This window comes from Triturus cristatus, chromosome 4_1 (genome assembly GCF_964204655.1).
Source record: "Triturus cristatus chromosome 4_1, aTriCri1.1, whole genome shotgun sequence".
Classification (NCBI taxonomy): domain Eukaryota; kingdom Metazoa; phylum Chordata; class Amphibia; order Caudata; family Salamandridae; genus Triturus; species Triturus cristatus.
This window is the reverse complement of record NC_140585.1, coordinates 918762750-918786135: the sequence shown is the minus strand read 5'-3', so window position 1 is coordinate 918786135 and position 23386 is coordinate 918762750. Positions and strand designations below refer to the sequence as shown.

Sequence of the window (23386 nt, the reverse complement as noted above, 5' to 3'; positions counted from 1 at the left end):
TGTATTATAAACTAATTAACAAAAAGTCACCAAAAGTCACCAACTGAAGTGTCAGAAGCACACTAGTGCGCAGTGGCAATCATGCTCCAGGACCAGTGCAACAAAGTGCAGAAAGGAACCGTGTGTCTTGTTTTTAGTAAAATTTTCACAAGGACGATGCCATATCACAGTGAATTATAGAGATGTGTAAAAGTCTTTTGTGAACAATGAAAAGATGGGAAAGTAAATACTTCTGGCCTGCCAGTGATGCAAGTGGATGACTTTTAAAAGGATTCCTCAGGAAAAAAGCAATAGAAAACATTTCAAAGTTGTGAAATTTAAGATCAGAGCCGAGACAAATAAAGATGGTGAATATTGAGGTTAGATGTTGAGATAAAAGAACTCCTTTAGATCCTCAAAGCTCCTGTGAGACTAGACGGGTAATTTTTTACTAGGTTCGGGAGATAAATTACGAAACACTCACATCATCTTCCTGCGATGAATGAATAAGCTCAACCAGACGTTGAATAAGCTTCTCTTCATCCAGCCACTGAAAAGAAAAGTTGCAACATAAGAACAGCATCCTGCTCTCCTAAATAAAGAATCATTTTCATAAACAGCTCAGTGTCACAGCACAGATTTTCATATATAATTGACCTTTAATAAAACGTTTCCAACACTGCTTCTATGTACAACCTATTCTTGAAATGATTTCAAACAAATGACCCAATGTTGTCGCACTTTACATGTATAAATCACTCTGGAAAGGGTTTAGTGTCATTGCAGTGTACCAGTCCTGCACGTAAATGATCTGGACAAAGTAGACCATGCGATTACACTGAACGAATTATATGCATAAAACATCTTGTATAAACCCGCATTGAACTCATGTGTAAGATACTTTGGACAAGACTACAATACCATAATTAATATACGATAAATACTTTTCCATGGGATTGTGGCACACATAGTCCATGCTCTCCCATCTTTACAACATATTGTGATATGCCTGTGCTGGCAGGCAGAACAAGAAAAGGCAACCACTGCTTACATATGCCCAGGCAGTCTCAGGAATGCTGCCCTTTACATGTAAGGGAGATTTTTAACGCTGCTGCTGGAATCCCTGGCTGGACACGATATCCCACAGTCACTAATTTTGGTGGGACAGGTCCTTCCTGTCATCTGCTGTACCGCAAGAGGCCCCAACCCACGGAAGGGGACTACGGGTCCCAGAATCCTCAGACTCCACACAGGTGCTGCCGCAGGGGGAGGCGCTGGTCAACGCGCTAACAGCGCTGCCTCTCCCACTGCGGCGCGGGACGAAGACCGGACCAAGGGCAGGCCCGTCTGTGCCCGTCAGGGGCTGGGCCATCTCCCTTGGTTCTGTGTATAGTTAGCGTTACTAAGTAAGAGTAATATTCACTGTGTATAGGGTACCATCGGAAAATTCCCACTGGGATACTGCCATTTTTTAGGCCTGCTAATCTATAGAAGCGTACACGTATGGTGTCATTTTGATATATTGCGGGTGGAGTACCATTCTAACGGGTCTTATTTGAGTTCTTGTAGTCATACGGCAGGGGACTTTTGTGATAACACTACATCAATTTTCTTTTTATATATCTCACCACATTTAAGGCTCTTGTGCCGTGTTGTGTTGAACTATGGGGAGGCGGAAGACCCAAGCCAATCAAGAAGGGCTAAAGGCTGTAACGAGGGCTAATGTTACAACTATGGATGCTTTTTTGCAGAGAGCTGCATCGGTTATTGATAAGGAGATTTAACTAGTGAATAGGCGTCTCTCTAAATCTCCATCTAATCGCCTTTTTTCTACCATGGCTGGCCCTACAGACCCTTTAAGGAGGGTTATTAATGAATCTTTAAGTTCGCCTTCTACCCTTGGGCTGGGTGCTGGTTCACAGGATAATGATGCCCCATCATCCTTGCGAAGAACCCTGTGCGAGGTGCCTCATAGGCCTCTATCCCCAATTATTGTCATCGAGAATAGGGAGAGTGGTGTTTCCTATCCAATATCTGGGAATGGTGGCATTGACAAATTCATGTCTGTAGAAGTGCCTAGTAGTGTTAACCCTCCCCAACAACCTAGGGTACACAGAGGCCCTGTGGGAGTATAAAAAGAAAATCTTAGCCATTAGGGAGTAAAGCAAAAAAAGTCAAACCTAATGTAACCTCTAAGTCAGCCAATAAAAATCTGGCATCTGTATTGACAGCTGAAAACACAGTTCACGCGACTATGTTGGAAGCCTTTAATACAACTATGAGTAGCTTGTTGGACGCCAAGTTGAGCCCCACTATGGATAGGTTAAACTCAATCGAGAAATGTTTAGCAGAGCGTAACAGGCCTGCCCAACCCGTTCAATCTGTGATTTTGGACGAGACTAGTGATATCATAGCTTCTAGTACTATACCTGTCCCCGGTCCATCTACAGACGCTTTTGATCCTCGGCTCCCTAGTGGAGTCCAGTCCCATCCTAAAAGTTTGCCCTTTTAAGAAGTAGGGGGGATGGTAGATGAGACACAAAAAAAACAGGCGTGTAGAGAGGCTCCAGCCATTCACCATCAGGGTCTGGCTTCCCAAAGATTAGGCAGCTCATTGGAGGAGAGGAAGGGGCAGTCAACAAGTTTCTTACAGAATTCATCAGTTATCAATCTTCCCCCGCAATCCACACCCTTTGTAGTGATCTTGTGGAATGTGCCACCGCAATCGCCAGGGCCCCATGAGGATTTTAATCAACTTAAAAATAAGGTTCTTCATCGGTTATCGAATAATACCTCTGTGGGTCTAAGAGTGGAACGCAACATCATTATGGTGCGACGTGTTGGCTGGATAGGGAGCTCAAGGAAATCCGGAGGGGGTGATTGCATTATTGTGAACTTTAATAGATCCTTCCTCGTGGATAGAATCCTACGGGATGCCTATTCTGACCACATATACCGTGGGTTCGGATATTCAGATTCTTCCTCTGGGTTTTTTCTACAAGGTTGATTCTATAAGGCTCCCTAATTCAAGCGTCTCTCGCGAAGGGTGGTCTCAAAGACCTTTCGAAGCCACAGATGGTAGATAAACTCAAAAGGTTTTGTCTCAAACAACCGGGCATTATCCCAAATTAAATTCTCAATTTTATCAAGGCTGGACGAGTGTGACTGACTACATAAGAACATAGAGCTCGGTGCAGAGATATCCCATCGACAGGGGTCTCCCTGCCATTCCACTTTAAGTGTGGTGGCTCGCGGGACGGAGATAGCCAGGGAGAGTAAACCACAGCAGAGGGTCCCTTCATTGGCAGTAAATCATGGGGTGACTACTAATGCAGATATAAATAATATCCTGTCATGGAATATTGCAGGATTGGCAGCCAAGTTTCAGGATCCACTATGGATTAAGTTTATCAGACAATTCTCTGTGATCTGCCTTCAGGAGACTTGGCTGATGAACTGTGATCTATTTCTAGAGGGCTATAGAGCCTTTTTCGTCCCTGCTTCCCTGTCAGTTTGCGGTAGCGCTGGGGGGGGGTTCTTGTAACTTTGGCTGTGTCATGTAGGATCCAGCCACTACCAACTGACAATAAGAAGTTCCAAGTTATCGTCCTGAGGAGGGGAAATGATAGTATGGGTATTATTAATTTTTACAATGTGATAAGCACACCGGGAGACTGTAAGATTGCCCAGCTGGGTTGTTATATAAGACAGTCCTGCAGCTTTGTTGCGCACAAACTTATGGTGATGGGTGATTTTAATATTCACCCCTGTGGAGACCCTAAACATGTACGTATGGTTGAGCTGGGATGTGGGGACTCCATTTTGAGCATTCCACCCAGGGGGAAGCATTGAACAATCTACTTAACGAATGTGACTTTGTCACTAATGTCTCTGTCCGCCCCCCAAAAGCGTTTATTCTGTCCCTTCTTTTAAAGGGCGAGGTGTGGGCTCCTTTATTGATCATATTTTGATTTAATTCGGCATTCAGTCTGAATTTCGCGGGTTCACAATTGTGGATAGCGTTTTTAGCGACCACAACCCCCTTTGTGTGTACATGGAAGGTAGGTTGTTGCTAACACAAGATAGGGTGGTAGTATCGGGCCTGTTAAGACTTACGGATGGAAAGCGCCATCTAAAATGGTCGCAGATATCCCCGGATACTAAGTCTCCTGTGCAACTGAATTAGCACTTTGTATTTCACCTGGCTCCTCTTCGGGGGGCGTTCTTAGTGCTTTTGATAATATCACCAATGTGGGGGGAACTTTTAAGTGCTCCCTCACATAGGACAGTGCCAACTGTCCCTAGATGGTTTGACCCCTCCTGCTCTAAGGCTGCGAGAAAACTGAAGGAAGCCTTAAAAGCTATCCCAAGAAACCAACCCTTAATTTGTGCCCGTCGAACTGAGTATAAATGGGCTCTGGCCACCCACAAGGGGAAACTGAAGGTGGAGACTTGGAGAGACTTATTGGAGTCAAGTATCTTAGGGACCAGCTCGAGATTCTGGGACATTGTTAATCGCCCATTGTTCGAGAAGGACAGGGATGAGAATTAGGTGCCCATATAACCGAGGACGAATGGGTGGCCCATTTTAAATCCATCTTTAGGTGCCCTACAGACCAATCACAACATCATGGTCGGGCTAATATTACCACCCCTGTGACTTTTGAGCAGAAGGAGGTCGAGGCAGGGATTCTAGGGTTGACATGTAACAAAGCTCCCGGCCCGGACGGCATCCCACCAGACCTTTTTAAATCAAACCCACTTTTTTGGGCTCCGATACTGGTGGCTGTGCTCAATGCGGCAGCCAGGGACGGCTGTCCGGCTTCTTGGGCCACCTCAACCATTTTGCCGGTCTTCAAGTAGGGCGATCGCAATAGCACTTTGTGCTATAGACCAATCTCCCTTCTTGACTCCGTGGTAAAGGTTACTGGAAAGATTATCTTCCTGGGCAGAGGTGTTTAAGATAATTTCCGACATACAATATGGTTTTCGTCCAGGACGTTCGACTCTGGCACAATGCCTCAATTTATATATGATCTTAGGGAAGTACACAATTACCCGCCCAGGTACGATCTACATGGCCTTCATGGATCTTTCCTCCGCTTTTGACTGCGTTAACCAGGAGAAGCTGTGGCAATCCATGAGGGCCATGGGGATGGAGGACAACTTGGTTAATTTCCTGGAGGATTTGCACAGGGTCACCAAGGCCAACATCAGATATGCCCAAGATCTTCGTGTATCAAGGGATTTTAGAATTGAGAGGGGGGTTCGGCAGGGATGTATTTTGGCCCCTTTTTTATTCAATCTATATATTAATGATCTGGATAAAACCTTGGTAAATACAGGGGTCGATTTCCCATATGTGGGGCGACGAGGTCTACCCGTCCTGCTTTATGTGGACGATGCCGTCCTCATTGCCAGAACTGCAAGGGGATTCCAGTTTCTGCTTGACACCTTTCTGAGTTTTATGGATGCACGAGATTTGGCAATTAACAACTCCAAATCCTATATTATGCAGGTCAGGACTCAGTCAAAAGATACAGTACCCCTTTCAAGTGGGCAAGGAGAAAGTGCCAATGACATAGATTTTCTCTTATCTGGAGGTTTTAGTAGATGACCGCCTGAACTGGGGGCCCCTCATGCAGAAAAAAAAGGGGGAGGTTACAAGGGTGAATGCTGCTATTTTTAACTTTGCTGCCAAGATGGGTAAGCGCCCAATAGCGGTGATATTGAAAATATATCAGGCTAAAAGCGTCGCTACCGCCAGCTATGGGAGTGAAATTTGGGGGTACAAAGCTACAGTTGCCCTGCAGGTGGTGGTGAACACTTTTTTAAAACATCTTAGGGGTGCCTAGTGGCACACCAAACTTGGTGGTTCATGAAGAAATGGGGATGCTGTATTTACGCGATATACTGGCTCTGCGTCCACAGGTGTTTTGGCTCAAAGGTTAAATGAAGACCTAGCTCTTACCCATCAGATTTTAAGGGGGAGTACAAGTCTCGATCACATGCTACGTATACCATGGTTGAAATACATCAAGGGGTGTTTTGAAGAGCTGGGGCGCCCGGATCTCTTTTTAAAGCCTGATTCTATCACTCTGAAAGATGTGGAGTTGGTAAAGAAAACTTTTGAGAGCTTAAAAAAAGTTGAAAGAGACGAGTTAGAAATTGGAAAATTGAGTGTCCGTAAATTTGTGATGCTTAAAACAACCCCTTCTATAGAGTCCTATCTTCTGGGGCCATTGTCGACCTATGAGCGTTTTTTATTGTCCAGGTTTCGACTGGATTTTTTCCATTTACTACTTGCTGTACCAAAAGGGAGCTGTAGAGGTCAGGTGTTAGCATCCGGTGGCTCTGACGGTATGTCTCCACAGGATTTGCTACACTTAATGTTTTTTTGTAAGTTTTATGAAGTACCTCCCAGACATTTTTTAATACCCCTTTTAAAACAATTGAATTTTATTCAGGTCCGCCCAGCTCTTTTTTTATTTACAGCTGCTGAAACCAGATCGCATACCTTTTATAGTAGGTTTCATGAAATCCACATTGAGACTTAGGACTTGTATGGATAGTTAGTCCCCCCCCTTGACGATGGTAGGCATCCTCCGTCACCACCCTATGTGGATGATTTTTAGACATTGGGCACTTTTGTCCTTTTTTCTTTTTTATTAACTCTGTATTGCGTGTGTATATCCTTTTAAGGGGTTATTTCCCATGTACTGTATGTTTTATTTGTAACATGGTAATGTGCAACTTTACTGGTTTTATTGTAAAGCCGAATAAAGTGGTTTTTGATTTGATTTGATACATGTAAAATTTCTAAAGCTTCTGAGACATTTATCGAAGAATAATTATAACTAGGTTGATAAGAGACAGTTTCTTGATATACAAATGAGTTTTAGTACCTTTGGTATGAAGAGAGGAAGAAAATGTATTGAAAGCTACCATAGCTTCACAATACCTCTGGCAATTATATTTACAGTACTAATGCATGTGCTACATAAAGAGTTTAATTCTTAGGCTGCGACAGTCTCGGCTTTGATTATTAGCAAAAATAAATTCTTGAGATCACATATCTCACCCGTTGGTCATTCTTATTATCAGCCTCAGACTTGAAGGACATGTTACTTACCTTCGGTAACGCCTTATCCGGTAGAGACAAAATCTAGCCGCAGATTCCTTACATTTGAACTTCCAGGCGTCAGGCTGGATCTGAAAGATTTTTGATAGCAGTACCCTTGCGTGCCGTTAGGTGGCATTGATCGGCTCGACGGGACGTCGTAGGCGTCAGGTTAGCCATCACCGGGAAGTCTGCATCGCCTATATAAGCACCACCCCAGTGCACTGACGTCAGTACTTTTCACGACCTTCCACGCCAGAAGCACGGAGCCATGAAGTGACTGACTGTGGAGTGCCAAAAACAACTAAGGCCTTTAAGGGGAAACAGCCCTGAAACTACACCAATCCTCAGTGTGGGGAGGATGGGTGGGCCGGAAAGGAATCTGTGGCTAGATTATGCCTCTACCAGATAAGGCGTTACCGAAGGTAAGTAACTTGTCCATCTGATAGAGACATCTAGCCGCAGATTACTTACCTTTGAACAGATACCCAAGCAATACCATCCCCGGAGGAGGGACTGTGGAAACGTTTCAGACCAAGAAGTCCTGCAAGACAGAGCAGCCGAATAGGCCCTCCCTGTAGACCTGAGAATCCAGGCAGTAGTGTCTGGCAAACGTGTGCAGAGATGCCCATGTGGCCGCATGGCAGATGTCAGAAACCGCAACACCACACGCTGGTGAGCAGTGGTGGCTGCTTTCGCCCTGGCAAAATGGGCTCCAAGGCCTTCAGGAGGTTGTTTCTTCACCAAGGCATAGCATATCTTTATGCAGAGGATGACCCAGCATGAAATGGTCCTCTTCTGAACTGCTCGCCCCTTCTTTGCACCAACATACCCTATGAAGAGTTGGTTGTCCACCCGGATCTCTTTTGCACGATCAAGGTAGACCGATAACACAATTTTTTAATGCATACAGTGGAGACCCTCTTCTTCTGACCACTCTCTGGCCACCATCCCATGCATCTACGAGACTAGAACAGCAGGAAAGTCCTTCTCCTACCTTGCAGTCAAGGCATTGAACGACCTCCCCCTCCAAGTCCCTACACTGCTCCAGGAAGGAGCTCAAGACCTGTCCCCCAGTGTTCAACGGGTAAGCCCCTTGAAAAATATCTGTACAAGAGGTGATTTGAAAAGAGATGGCTGATCCAGCAGCTGAAGAGAAGCAGACTGGGCCAAAAGGTAACCCTTCAGAGTGCACAGAGCAGAGCCCTGCCGTGCCAAGGAGAGAGTAAACAGAAGGACATCTGACCGGGAAGCAGACAAAGGGTCAATAGATCGTTCTGTACAGTATTTACTAAGTTTTTTCCATCGGCAGGCGCCTACAGACTTTGTGGAGGGACGCCTGGCTGCCAGAAAAACCTCACAGACTTCGGCAGGTAGGTCAAAACCGGTCGTCTGTTGCCACTCAATTTCCATGCAAGGAGGCGGAGAGTAGATGGGTTCGGGTGGAGGACCCTCTCCTGCTGCTGTGACAGAAGATTCTCCTGAAGAGGCAGCCTGACCGGAGGATCGATGCTCATCTGCAGAAGCTCGGGATACCAGACTCTCCATGCCCAGTATGGAGCCACAAGGATGACTTGGGCACGGTCGCTCCTGATCTTCTTGAGTACTCTGTGCAGGAGTGGTATGGGCGGATAGGCATATAGGTAAATCATAGCCGAGTGAGTCTTGCCTTGGAAACTCCAACGTGCAAAACTACTTACATTGTGCGCTCTCTTCGGAGGTGAATAGATCTAACCAAGGCTCTCCCCACTGTTGAAAGAGACCTTGCACCACCTCCGGATAGAGATGCCACTTGTGATCCGCAAGGTACCAGCAGCTGAGTTTGGCCGCTCTGGCGTTCATAGAACCGAGAAATGCCCTGTCTTTCCAGCCAAGTCCAGAGACGCAGGGCCTCTTGACTAAGGGTCCACAAACCCTTTCCGCCCCGTTTGTTGCAGTACCACATGGAGGTAGTGCTGTCCGTGAACACTTGAACTAGCCTTCTTTTGAGGGATGGTAAAAAGGCTTTCAGTGGCAACCAGATCGCACGAAGCTCCAATAGGTTGATATGGAGCTTGGATTCTCCCAGAGGGCCTCCCCATCCGAGAAGGGACGTATCCGTCATTATTGTGAGATCTGGGTGGGGAAGGGAGAGGGGTCTGCAACAGACTCAATCGCGGATTGTCAGTCACCACTGCAGGTCGTTCGCGGTGCCCTCTGATCTCTGAACCAGGTCAGTGAGATTTTCCCAATGCTGCGCCTATTGGAACTTCAGGTCCCACGTCAGAGCCCGCATGTACCATCTGGCATGGTCCACTAGCAGGATGCTGGAGGCCATGAGGGCCAACAGCCTCCGAGTCATTCTCACCAAAATCCAGGATAGAGTCTGAAACATCAGTATCATAACCTGAATATCCTGGACTCGCTTTTCATGAGGATTGGCCTGAAACTGCACCATGTCCAGAACTGTTCCGATGTAAGGAAGCATCTTAGAGGGAGTCTGGTGTGACTTCTGAACGATGATAATGAACCCCAGCGAATGCAGGAGGTTTGCCGTTGTCTGGAGGCGGGGGGACTACTGCTTGGGACGAGCCCACCTTCAACAACCATTCGTTGAGATAGGGGAAGACTGGAACCCCTTATCTCCGCAAATGAACTGCAACCACCGCCATCACCTTAATGAACACCCAAGGGGCACTGGTGAGGCTGAAGGTGAGCACTGTAAACAAAGCGCTCATGGCCCACCGTAAAACGCAGGTAGCGACGATGAGCAGGCAGGACGGAGCTGTGTAAATAGGCATTCTGCAAGTCCAACGCTACTATCCAGTCTCCCGGGTCCAGAGCAGACAGGACCTGAGGCAAGGGTGAGCATCTTGAACTTCTTTTTGAGGAAATACTTGAGGGCCCGAGGTCTAGGATAGGACGAAGGCCTCCATCCTTCTTTGGAACAAGAAAATAGCGGAATAGCAACCACAGACTATTTATGGCCTGGGGACCCTCTGTATGGGTCCCTTGGCCAAGAGAGTCTTGACTTCCTTGTGGAGTAAGGCAAGGTGATCCTCCGTCAGCCGATCGTAAGTTGAAGGCATGCATGGGGGAGTAATCTCGAAGGGGAGGGAGTAGCCTCTTCAGACTATTTGCAGCATCCACCTATCTGAGGTGATATCTTACCAGTGGTGCAGGTGAGGGAGTATCCTGCCACCAACTGGGCATGCATGATCCAGAAGGATCAGACTAAGAGCTTTCTGTGGTGGAGGAGGGGGCTGTGGCTTGACCTAACTTCTGGCCACCCAGCACATGGGGTTGGGGCGAACCGTGTCCGCAAAGGTTGCTGGACTTGCGCGGACCTCTGGAGGAAATAGGGTTGACACGGATGGAAGCCCCCTACATAGCCACAATCGGGGCGAAAGCAGACACAGGCCGGGACTTGGCTGTAGCCCACGAGTCCTTAAAGCACTCAAGCGCAGCGTACACTGTCTCCAAAGAGATGGGAGCCATCAAAAGGCAGGTCCAAAAGATTAGCTTGGATATCCCCTGAAAAGCCAGAGGTCCTCAGCCAGGCGTGGCACATAATTGCCACGGTCTAGGAAAATCACTATGCCCAGAAGGTCTTGCTGTATCCAAGCCACATTGTATGGCAAACTTAGCCGCATCTCAAGTGTCTGTAAAGGCTTCGGAGAGGAAAGCTTGGTCCTCCTCTGAGACTCTGTGCAGCACTTGTGCAACTGCATCCCATAGAGAATACGGTGTTAACCAACCACAATGCTAGGCTGGTGGAAGAAAAGATTTTCTTACCAAAGCTGTCCAGCCTTTTGGATTCCCTTTCTGGGTGCGGAAGGGAACGTGCGGTGAGAAGTGGAGACTTGGACCACCAAGCTAGGTGGGGTGGGTAGAGAGGAAAGCTAGGTCGCCCGGTGCAGGACCGTCGTAGCAGGCAATGGTTCTATTCAAAGGAGCCCCTGTGCTGAGCTTGGACCAGGTGCACAGTAGAATATCTGTTAAGGCCTCTTTGAAAGGCAGCAAGGGTTCCTAAGAGAGAGACAAGGCTGCAGGACCTCAGTCAGGACGTTAGTCTGGACTGCCACCGTAGGAAGCTGCAGGTCCAAGACCTCCACAGCTCTACGCACCACCATTGCGAATGAAGCTCCCTCCTCCATAGCCAGGTTAAGGGAGACAGCATGCCAGAATCTGGGGAGGTGTCCATGCTGATGGCATCACCCAGGTCCTCATACCAGTTCAGGTCTTGGTTGGGTTGCAGGATTTCTAAGGGATCCTGCTGCTCCTCCCAATCTTCATCATCCATGCCTAACCCTTCAGAATAGTGCAGGTTGAATGGCATGGAGCAGGACAGCTCCATCTGCACCACTCTTGGCTTCGGTGGAAGCCTGACCAGGTCTGTGTCGTCTGGACTGATAATGGGGAGGAACCGCTGGTAGGCGACGGCCTCGACGTCAGACACGGCACCAGGGAAAGTTGCAGAGGTACAACCAGCACTGGTCCGGATCCGGCAACAGATCCAAGAGGAAGTCGTGGTGCTGAAGACAAAGTAGCAGAACCCACAGGGTCTGCTTCGGCTGAATCTGCCGGGCCTGAAGGCGCACAAGCAAGGGGAAAGGGAGGGAAACACGGAGCTAGCCGCAAACACAGAGGCTCCGCCATCTCGTTGCGCAACGGATGGGGCGAAGTGGGAGTACGCTTCCACTTCTTGTGCTTTTTATGGTACTTCTTACCAGACCACGAGGACTTCGAGGACGAAGACTGACCACCAAGGAGCGTTACTCGGACCTTCCTATTGACCGGGATCGACGAGGCGACCTCCGTGGCACATCTGTCAGCCTTTTGGGCCGCTCCCTCAAAGCCTTCAATGCCATGGCCCGGCAAAGAACGGACATAAGCGTGCCGGGGTGGCACCTATATAGAAGACGCGGACGTCGCGACTACGAACCCGGCGCCTAGGACGACCAACACCACCTACTGGCGCGCAGGGGTACTGCTATAAAAAATCTTCCGGATCCAGCCTGACGCCTAGAAGTTCAAAGGTAAGGAATCTGTGGCTAGATGTCTCTATCAGAAATGAGGGTTCTTGGTACTGTACCATTTATTAGCCTCTGCAATCAATATTACAGAGAACACATAACCAAAAAAGTGCACTGTGTGGTAGTTCTTTACAAGATCTTTTGAGCAAAGATAGTGGTGGTAAGTTTTTGAATTGACCACATAAGAGGATCACAAGATACTGGTTCATGCTGACACTGGTCTGGTACTTCATCCATTGTTCCACATAATGCCCGGCCAGTTGCATCATTATTGTAGCAAAAAGGATAATGATATTATGATTAGATTTGCCTGTGGTAGCACGGTAACTACATACTTACATTACAACCATATTCCATTGAGGGAACATTGTATTGATCAACCTGTGCGAAATTCAGCTCGGCTGCTTTCCAGTCAAAAGCTCACACCTGCAAACTGTACTGACATTTGGTACAATCAGACAGAGGAGTCTACACTGATGATAGCATGGAACCAACCTGTAATTTCTATTTTCATGTAGTCCTTTATGTGGAACTAATGGAGAGCTTGTTAGATTCTCTGATAAAATAGTGCAAAATGCATTTCCATTTTTCCTGGCTTCATCTTTGTGCTGTGCCACAGATGTCCACTGTGTTTTCACTGTATGCAAGCATTTTGTGTTAGCCTGATCTACAAAAAACAATCTCTCACTAAATTACCCTGCAATAAGGAAATAAAATGAGGTTTACGTTACTTACCCTGTAAACATCTTTTCATTGCATGTAGTGCTGTAGGTTCATACGGCCTGCATACTCCTGCCAGCTAGTGTTGGCTTGGACTGTTGCAACTTGGTTTTCTTTGACAAAGTCTTTTGAGTCTCGAAGCATCAGTAACTCCTCTGGTAGAGAACAAGCATGGGCACCAACTCCACTGTTAGATTGTTTTCTACACAGTGGGTGAGAGTAGGTACGGAGTAATGAGTTAGGGTAAGATAGGGGACATGCATGTAGCATAAATTATTATGTAGGTTGAAGAGATCTGTTACAATCACCGGCTTCATGGGAGGCAGGTGGTAAAATGTAAATCCACAGCAATGCTTGCAACAAACAGATGCTTACAGGGTAAGTAACATCCGTTCTTAACATGCATGGCTGGATGCGATGCTCTGCATCACCTGCAAAGCAGTACTACCCTAAGGGGTGCCTAGCCAGTGGATGGCGCAGAGGACTGAGGTCTGAAACTAAGTCCTTAAGATAGGCTGGACCTATTCTAGTCTGTTGTCTTGCCAGAATATCTATAAAGTAATGCTTCATAAAGGTGAGTGAAATAGACCAGGTAGCAGCCTTAAACGTGTCTGCTATGGGTATGTTTCCAAGAAAGGCCATAGTGGCAGCCTGTTTGCGGGTGGAGTGAGGCCTGGAGAGGGGAGGCAGGGCGATTTTGGCTTTAATGTAACAGGTATGGATTCATTTAACAATACACCTGGCTAGCCCTGCCTTAGAAATGGGATGGCCTTCATGAGACTGGGTAAAGACAACAATAACAAGCTGTTGTGTTCACAAAAGGACTTGGTCCCCTCTATGTAATACATGAGAGCACGCTTGACGCCAAGTGTGTGAAGTGGTCTCTGCTACTGAGTAAGGCTGAGGAAAGAAGACCAGGAGCTTAATGGTCTGGTTAAGGTGGAAGTGGAGACCACATTAGGCACCAACTTAAAGTTGGTTCCAAGGACAACCCAGTCAGTGTGTACTTGGAAAAATCTTGTAGAGTGAAAGAATGTAGCTCACTAATACGTCTATTTGACGTTATGGTTACTAAAAAGGTGACCTACCAGGAAAGAAACTGCAACGGGAAAGAATGTATTAGTTCAAAGGGAGGTCCTATGAGCCTGGCGAGTACAATGTTCAGCTTCCACACTGGTGCAGGTAACACTAAGTGGCTTGACACATTTAAGGCCCTCCATTGCTTTAACAGGGATCTTAAGAATGAGGAGTGTCCCCTCTTTAGCATGTATGCAGAAATAGAGACTAGGTGTAGCTGAATTGAGGTGTAAGCTAGCTGTGAATGCTCCAAATTTAAGAGACCGCATAATATCTTATACCATAGATGTAAGAGGACTGATCGGATTCAGGGTACAGTAGTTAACGTATCTCTACTAAACCACATAGCAAATGCATGTGGTAGGTCTACAGGCTTCCTTTAGTATGTCCATACACTCCTGAGGCAAGTTGAAATAACCAAATTCTGGGACTTCAGGAGCAAAATCGCAAGGATGAGCTGCTTGGGGAGGACCTCATGAGGCGCTATCAGCGACTCTACAAGGGCCAAGAAGCATGGTAGTCCGGTACACATGTGGGCAACTAGGATGAGCGATGTTCAACTCCGTTTTCTTACCATGTACGGTAGAACTGGGAGGAAAAGGTACACAAAGGTCCCTGACCAGTTTATTCACAGAGCATTGCCCATGGACTGGGGGTGTGGAAACCTGGAGGCAAAGCTTGGGCATATTGCGTTTTCGCACATGGTAAAGAGGTCTATTTCTAGGGCCCCCAACCATCAAAAGTCAGGGAGAAGGACATGTGTGTAGAGTTTCCACTTGTGGATTTGTTGCTATGTTATGCTGAGCAGGTCTGCAAAGTCATTTTTCACCTCCGGGGGGTACCCCGCCAAGAGAGGCACTTGGTGGTGCATCCTCCAATACCAAATTAGCTGCGCTAGAACGGACAGCTGAGGAGACTGCGGGCCACTTTGTTTTTACAGGTAAAACATGGTGGTCTTGTAGTTGGTTCGCTCCAGGACCACCTTGCCTTGAATGTGTCTGGATGTATGTTATTCAGATGTGCCTCCTCACTCAGCCCCCTAAACCTGGCAAATGGTAAGGGTCACCTGGAGAACGGGGTTTGGAAAGGTTCTGCCCCGCAACAGGTTGTTGCTGTTCCACCACTGCAGAGAGCAATGGGTGATGGCCTTTATTAACCCAAGAGCCTCCTTCTAGCCTTCTGCATGTGTTCACTGTGCCGAGAGGCTTATGGAGCAGATGCATATGAAGCCTTGAATGAAGAACTATGGCAGTCCATGAGGCCATCAAAACTAGGAGGCGCAACACTATTTAAACTGCAAGAGGACGGAGTGGCTGAAAAAGAGACAGCAGCTGTTGGAAAGTAGCCACCCTTTGCTCACTTAGGTAGGCTATGCCTGAGATTGCATTGAGGGCCGACCCTAGCAAGGGTTGGACCTGAAGTGGCACTTGGTGATGTTGACTGCAAAGCACAATTTGTGGTGCAGGGAGATAGCAGCTTAGGCGTGGACTAAGCAGTCTTGCCTGCTTACACTCTGAAACAGTCTTCTAAGCAAGGGGAGACACACATCTCCCCCCCCCACCCTCAATTCCTTCTGAGATGGGAGGCTTCCACCGCTAAACATTTGGTGATAACCATTGGGGCCATGGTTACTTTGAACTGGAAGTGCTGACCACTTATCATGAAGCATAGGTAACATCAATGGGCTGGACAGATGGGGATGTGATACTAGGCATCCTTCAGGTTAAGTGTGGCCATGAAGTCACATTGCTGCAGCAGGGGGATGGCATCCTGCAGAGTGAGCGTGCAGACATTTTCCAAAAGGAAGGATATGTTGAAAGGCCTGAGAGCAAGGATTTGTGTGAGGGAGCTGTCCTTTTTGGCATGAGGAAGTTTAGGGAGTAAAAATGCCTTTGCCCTGGTGTTGAGGGGGCCCTGGCTCTATGACCCCTTTGAGAAGGAGTGCATAGACCTCATCTTACAGTAGGGCACGGTGTTCTTGACTGGCTAGTGTGTGTGAGGGATGGGATGTTTAATGGGGTTGAGAGGAGTTTGAGGCAGTATCCGTGCTCAGTGGTGGATAGACCCTAAAGTCATCTCCCCCCCTAACGGGGGAAAAAATCCCTAAAGCATCTCCCAGACAGGTGTAGCATGATCAGGGGGGAATGGAGGGCAAGGCAATACTTGGAGTTGCATTCTCCCTTGGAGGGAGTGCCTCTGCCTTGATCCTGGAAGGTCTTACGCCGGACGGTACCCTGTGTAAAACCTCTACCTCCCTATTGGTGGGAAGTCTGCTGCTGACGTTAGTATTACTGCGCAGGGTCAGAGGATTTAGCTTTCGACCCTCCCCTATTTTGATGCTTAAGAAAGAGAACCTACCTGAGGGAACTTGAAGGGTACCCATGGCCTTTGCAGTATTGTTGACCTTTATCTTTTCCAACATCTCATACACCTACAGACCAAACGGGTGTTCTCAGGTAAAGTGCAGGCTGATGATGTTCCTGGACTTCTGGCTTGAAGGCAAGGACACACAGTCAAAAGTGCAGACAGTGGATCACTTAGGTGTTCAACCCTCTCTGGCACCTATATCAGCAAAACCTAATGCACACCAAATGGTGACGTTAGATACAGCTTTCCTCTCCAACAATCTCTTCTCCCCTCTTCAGGTATTGGGCAGACAGATGTTGGAGTAGGGCCTACATCTCTTCCTACTGGCCCTGTTGTAGCATGACATGAGGCCTACCGAATTCAGGGCACACCATAGACCTCCCAAGGATCATCCATAGGGTGCGGGTAAGTCTGGTGCACCAAAGTCGTTTGCTGGAGAGAAGGAACTAAGGTGACAACCTGTCTAAATAGGACTCGGGTGACCCCCTAAGGGAAAGTCGCAGAGGTGAGGGAAAAGGAGATTGAGGAGACAGTGGAGGAGAAGCAGGTCTAATAGTGTCCTTAGGCCTATTGGGAGGCCAAGACTGGAGAGAAGTGTCTTGTTCTGGAGGAAAGTCTTTGCTTTTTATTGGCAAAGTCTTCCCAGTGGGAGACAGCCTACCTGAGCAGGGGTAAATAATGATCCGGTGCTCCCTTTCATCAAGCTCTCATAGAAGCTTCTCGAGGATGGGTCTCGGCTGTTGAAGGGCTCGGAGATATTAGTTCAGCACTTAAAAGTGCTTTCCGCTTCGACAGCGGCATCGGCCTTGAAGGTCCTGGGCAGTCTCAGACTCAAGGGCCGATAGGGGGCAGGGTCGATACTCTTAGGTGGATCCAGTCTCAGCTCTGACGCCTTGCCTCAGTACAGAGAGAGCCAAAGGGTAGTGACGCACCCTAAGGTGGCAGGGGCTTTTGCACTGGCCTCGACGCCAGACCCTTCGAGTGCCTCTTCCTCCCCTTGGGCATCCCTCTCTTCGTTCTCCAAGAAATCATATCCGATTATCTCGGGGGTGGGGGGGGGGTGGGGGGGGGGGGGGAGGTGGGTGGGGGGGGGGGGGAGGGGAATAGGATGGCACGTCTGGGTATTAATCAAACCCCTCTTCGGCACCCAGCGGTTCTACCTCACAGAAGATGTGTGCCACCTCCAGTGCTGCTGGAGTTTTTTTTGCTCCTGAAGGATGAACAGGAATCACAGCGGGTGTCGTCATTCTCTGAGGAGAGCCACAGGTTGCAGATGACATGAAGGGTTGCTCAGAGATTCTTTGAGTGGCACAGAGGGCATCTCTTGAAAGGCATACATTATATCACCCTCTGCCCATCTTTATTCTATGGCATCAATATTGAAGATGTGGGACACGACTAGCCCAGTCCTCGACAACTATGTCTGGAGCAGTGGGCAAAGAGGAGAAAAGATGGAACAAGTACCAACGTAGAGGACTCTTCTCAGAGACGCAAAGGGAAACAGGCTCCGGCATCATGACACGAGGCATCGAACTCATCAATACCGGGAGGTCTTCAATTCACGTTCAAAGCTGATGGCGGAGAAAAACAATGGGTCGTGCCCATGTGCATTCACAACCAGAAGAGGAGTCACAAAGGACTTCAAGGAAAAACAAACAACAGTCCGAGCCCTAGATGGCACGATTAGGCAGAGCATGTGCATCTACAGCCACACATGCTACGAACACCGATGTTATTTATCTATTAAAAAGCCTTCATATGGACGGTGAGACAATTTCTCAAATGTATGTTATATTAGCTATATTCATGGAACTGGATGTAATTTAAAATGTCATCTGATTTATACTAATATTTCAGCAAAATAAACCATCCCAATACCAATTACAAACCACAGCACAGACCCCCATTAGATTGGGGAGAAAGTCTTCAGCAGAGAGGGAAAGATTGTCAACCAGACTTCTTCTGTATTAATTACAGAGGCAAGTACAAGGAGCAGTCTTAAGCATGCAGAATTGATTCTCACATTTAATACTTCCTGGCGCAGTGGTGCAGGTTCCACACAGCTCACAAGACGCAGCAGGAGGTCCATCATGGCTGAAGTACCAATGTGATTTAGCACCAGGCTGAGAAAGTGGTCTTTTTTTCTCAGAAACACAATCACCTAAAAGAGAAGAATGCAAATACAGTCAAGTCCAAGAGACCACGAAGGCTTTATTGGCTTTAATCTCTGGATTGGTTAGTCTCATAAGCCAGTACACTGTTCATACCATCATCCTAAGCATGTTACCGACAACTCAACTATCCCGATATCCTCCATTCGAGACCTGGCGGGTGTGGACGCCTACTATCATTACGAGCTCCCAGTCTTATGCACAGTGGCCTCTGAGGAGTCAGCGGTGAGGAGTTGGGGAGAGGTGCACACAGGGTGAGAAACTGGACAGGCTGCATGGTATAGCAATTTGGCAGTATTGAAGGCCATGTGAGCGTCTAGCGAAAGGACTACTCCGTTTTCTTAAACTCTCCAAGCTTGACCCAGCACCCCATGAAGCCGCTGCAGGTTGAGGGTCGTGTTGCGGTCCGGCATAAAGCCAGATTCATCGAGATGCTCTAGTCTGGAGATAATTTGAATATGCCGGGAAGCCAGAAGCTAAGCAAGGATCTTGGCTTGTGCATTTAGAAGCGATACTGGTTGGTATGAGGCACAGCTATCTGGTGGTCTGCCCTCTTAATGGAGGGCCACTATCGATGCCAGTCACTGCTCTCTGGAAAGTATATCCCGCTGCCTACTTTGCTGTACATCTGTAACAGATACACGCTTTGGTGTTTGCTGTTAGTTTATAGAGCTCTATCAGTAGGCATTTGGGCCCATCGTTTTGCAAAATCGTAAGTCTTGTATCTCTTAGGAAACCTTATCTTTAGTAGGCTTGCTTTCTAGGAGTGTTGTGTCTTCCACTGAGAGGGTTGGGAGCTGTATGTCGGCTAATAGTTTGCAAGAGTCTTCTGCTGTGCCCGTACCTGTGGGGGAATAGAGGACGGAGTAGTAGGCACCAAAGGTGTCTGCTATATCTTGTGTCTCTCTCAAGTGGTTCCCTGTCTTTTGAACAGATATTCAGCGGTCCGCCTTTTCATGTCTGTCAAGCCATGCGGTCCATTTTCCTGCTTTGCCCCCCACTTCATATAAACAATGTTGCGTCACTCAATACCTGGCCTTGGCCAACTCCGATGCTAAATATCTCTATACTCTTGTTGCTTGAAGTCCAATGTATACTTGGTCGCTCAAGCCTCATCTACCAGTTTGGCCTCATGGTCTAGGATCTCTCACTCTAGCTTCTTCACGGCAGCCCTCTTATTCCTTTTGTGGCTCACAATTAGGGAGAGCGCTTGTCCCTTGACTACAGTTTGCTAGCCTCCCATAGAGTCTGTGAAGAGTCAACCGAGGCCTAATTTTCTACAAAATAGTGTTCTGTAGTCTTTACCAGACCCCCTCTAACATTTCGGATCCTAAGGTATAAAAGGATTAAGTGTTATGGCCTGTCAGTCTTGGAGCTTGCACAGACTGTAAGCTGTTAATATCGGGAAATTATCGGAAATACTCGTTGACAGATGTCGGATTTCACAAAAGTTAGGAATACGATAAGCCAGCGTAAGGATGTAATTGATAAGGGAGAGGCTACCGTGTGCTCCGGAATGATATGTGAAGTGTTGTAGTAAAGGATTAAAGGCTCATCATACATCTACCAATCCCATCACCAGGAAGAAGTCGGAGTTGAGAACGGGAGGGTGACGTTTGCTCCCAGGGCATGCTGTCACTGCTGATGCAGAGTGGCAAGTTTAAATCTCTCCCCATTAAGAGTGCCCTGTCAGGGTGTCCCAGCAGGAGAGCTCCCAAGTCCGGGAGGGTGTTGCCCTCCATTGCTGGTGGGACATAGGTGGATATAAAATTATTCGTCTCTCCCTCACACGTCCCAGTGAGTGATGCATACATGCCAAGTGTATCGGTCCAAGTTTGCTTAATGGTGAGTGGTAATTGTCGCCTAATGTGTATACCTGTCACCCTGAAGCCAGTTGTAAATCCAGATTGGACCACCATCTTGTATCCCCCATCTACCTAGTACGTGCAGGTTTGTCTCCTGCAAGGGGACCACATCAAAGGGGGGGGGGGGGTTTATGTTTTGAAGCACCATCCTTCGTTTGTTTTTGTCTCCTAGTCCATTTACATTCCAGGACAATAATCAAATATCAGTGGTGTTCACTTTAGCCGCCATCATTTCACAGAAATTGGTGAAGCCCTCTCGCTCCATTCCTTAGCAGCACTATAAGGAGTCCAGGCCTGCAGCAGACCTTAGGCATAGAGTAACCGAGGTACGGCTACAGTGGTGCGAAGTACTTGCTGCCATTCAACCGACTGAACCATACAAATCAAACAAACTAACATACCCCACCTCCCCATCACCCACCATTTCTGATCAGTAGGCTGGAAGTCAAAACTGCTAACAGAGCAAGCAAACACCTTCTCCCTGACCCCTTGCATTGCGGTCCTAGAACTGCCAGCAACTCTTCAGAGCACCCGTTGCCCCAACCCAACATGTTAAACTAAGGATACTGTGGCCTTCCCTTAATGCTTCCCAACAGCGCACCAGTGTGTCGAAACGTTGTGTTACCAGTGAATCACAGGATGGTAAACGTTCTCCGGGCCTTAGGCCCAAACTGGTCCCCTAGGGCGGGACCCAACAGGCAGGTGTAGGAAGCTGGCTCTGTATATACTATACCAAAGTGAGGTATAGTGTGCACAGAGTCCAGTGAAACCCTAAAGGTCGGCAGAGGTGAAAGTAGATAGCACCTTACTCTTTATTTGTGGTAGTGTGGGCGAGCAGTAAGCTTTATCAGAGGGTAGTGTTAAGTATTCGTTGTACACACACAGGCAGCAAATTATGCCACACCCTCAAAGGCTGAACCAAGACCAAGCTGATTTGTATAAGAATATTATTTAGTTATATTTATTCCCTAGAACCAAGCAAGCCTGGCACAGGTAAGTGTATTTGATAATTTTCAAGGCAGGTTGAATATAGGCAAGCTAAATGAAAATGACTGTTACTGGTTTGTAAATGCTTTCAAAACAGTGGAAATTACTGTTAGATTACTTTGAATTACTTTGCAGATTACTTTCTGGATTACTTTTTCTACTCAGTGTGATACAACTAGATATCACACTGGGCCATTTCCGAGCGAAAAGGTAAGTAAGCAATTTTTAGTTCTTTGCAGTTTTTCAAAGTTCAATACAAAAACCAACTCCACACTTCGAACATTTTTTATGGAAAAACAGTCAATGTATTCCTATGGAGAGAAATGAAGTTATCGTTTAACAGCTAAGTACTTTGTTGTGGGAGTTGGTATTCTGGGGTTAGATCCAGGGTTCCCCCAGGGTCAAGGATGCACTCTCAAAACACCCTCAGCGGCACCAGGGCAGCCAGATGCAGAGTGCAGAGGTCCAATGTTATACAATGGGGGATAGGGGGCCTCCAGGTGGTGGCTGCTCTTGAGCAGGCCACAAGGTTGTGGGAGCAAAGCTCCTGGGGTTTAGCTCAGGTCAAAGGGGGATCCGTTTTAGCACCTAAAGTACACCCGCAGCAGCACAGGGGCGCCTGGTGCATGGTGCTGGTTTGGTGTCAGGTGCCCTGTTGAATTCAATTGGGATTCTCTGGTTTCAGCTAAGACTGCAGGCTCGGGGACGGAGAGCTTCTGGAGGTGACCACCAGTTTGGAGAGGTAAGTTGGGATGCCTGGGGATGCTGGGACACAGTCGGTTGGGTCACCCAAGGCCACGGGACTTCAGGTGCAGGGGTGTCTTTAGGCGGGCTTTCTTACCAGCTCTGGTCGTGGTCGGGTGGGGATCTTCCAGAAAGAGGCTGCAGGCTTCGCTGGGAGATTCGAGGCAGGTCAGCGATCACCTAATCTCAGGTCAGGATCGCCGGGGCGACCATCTCGTGGTGTTAGGGCACTCAAACTTGGGCCATGGGGTGCAGGGTGGCGCAGACTCGTGGATTTGACCGGAGCCAGAGTCTGTAGATGAGTAAATATGGTGCTCACGGGAGACAGAGTCTTTTCTGTGGAAGGCAGGGAAGGTCCTCGGGGTTCTTGAGGTTGCTGGCTGCAGGACACACCGGGATTTCGCTGCTGCAATTCGAGGTGGGGACAGGCCGGTAGGGCTGGGGCCAAGTCAGTTCTTGTCTGAGGAGGCAAGGTTCAGGGGTACCCCTAAATACTAGATTTAGGGGCTTTACAGGTAGATAAAGGTTGGGACCAATGAGGCCCTTCCTCGAGGTGGGTACACCTCCTATTATGCCACCCTCCAGTGGGAGGGGGGGAATATGTCTCACTCTGGTTGGCTGGGTCCCCCAATCTGCAAGATGGCAGGGGCCGAGTTGTGCTTCACCTCGCCTCCCCCACCTGACAGGTGGGGTTGGCAAAGGTGGGCACACCTCCCTTCCTCAATTGGTATTCCCGCCGATTCTCCCTCTCAAAGTGGGGATCAGAACAAGTGGGGGTCAGTTGCTGGAAGCAGCAAAAGGCCTGGGGAAGCTCACAAAGGCGGCAAGCCTTTGACGCTTTCCCTTAGTGCACCCTGCCCATCCTGGGGGAGGAGGCTAGGTACCTCGTCCCAGGATGTGCACTGTTCCAGACCCCCCAGAACAGCAGGCTCTCTACCCACGGGTCAAGAAACAGGTCTGGTGGTGTCAGCTGGCGAACAGCCACTCATCCTGGACACTAGACACAAGCCACACAATCCCTGGTACTATCCAGACTGGACTACGGAATTGCAACCCTCACAGGAGCAGCAAAATCCCATCTAGCTCCACTCAGATCAACTCTGAATGCAGCAGCCAGAATGGTCACCGGAGTAAAGAAATATGATCACATCTCGCCTGCACTCAAAGAGCTAAAATGGCTCCCTGTCGAAATGTGTCCCAGCTTCAGAACCACTTGCCTCACGCACAAAGTGTTGCACACTGGGAAATCCGCCTACCTGGCTGCTAAACTACAGAAGGCCGGGCAGTCAAGAACCCTGAGGAGCACAAACACTCTACTCCTTATCCCCCCGAAATCTCGCA

At 48.0% G+C, this 23386-nt stretch overlaps 1 protein-coding gene across 5 annotated transcripts in view; it reads right to left on the bottom strand.

Moving 5' to 3' along the window:
- Positions 1 to 23386, bottom strand: part of PPP6R2 (protein phosphatase 6 regulatory subunit 2) — a 913508-nt gene that overhangs the window by 669221 nt on the left and 220901 nt on the right. For all 5 annotated transcript variants that reach the window (XM_085653731.1, XM_085653733.1, XM_085653735.1 and 2 more), the window contains exons 5-6: positions 18302 to 18439; positions 464 to 529 (exon numbers count right to left, since the gene is read on the bottom strand). In XM_085653731.1, the coding sequence (XP_085509857.1) occupies positions 464 to 529; positions 18302 to 18439 (204 nt within the window). The remainder of the gene's footprint in view (positions 1 to 463; positions 530 to 18301; positions 18440 to 23386) is intronic.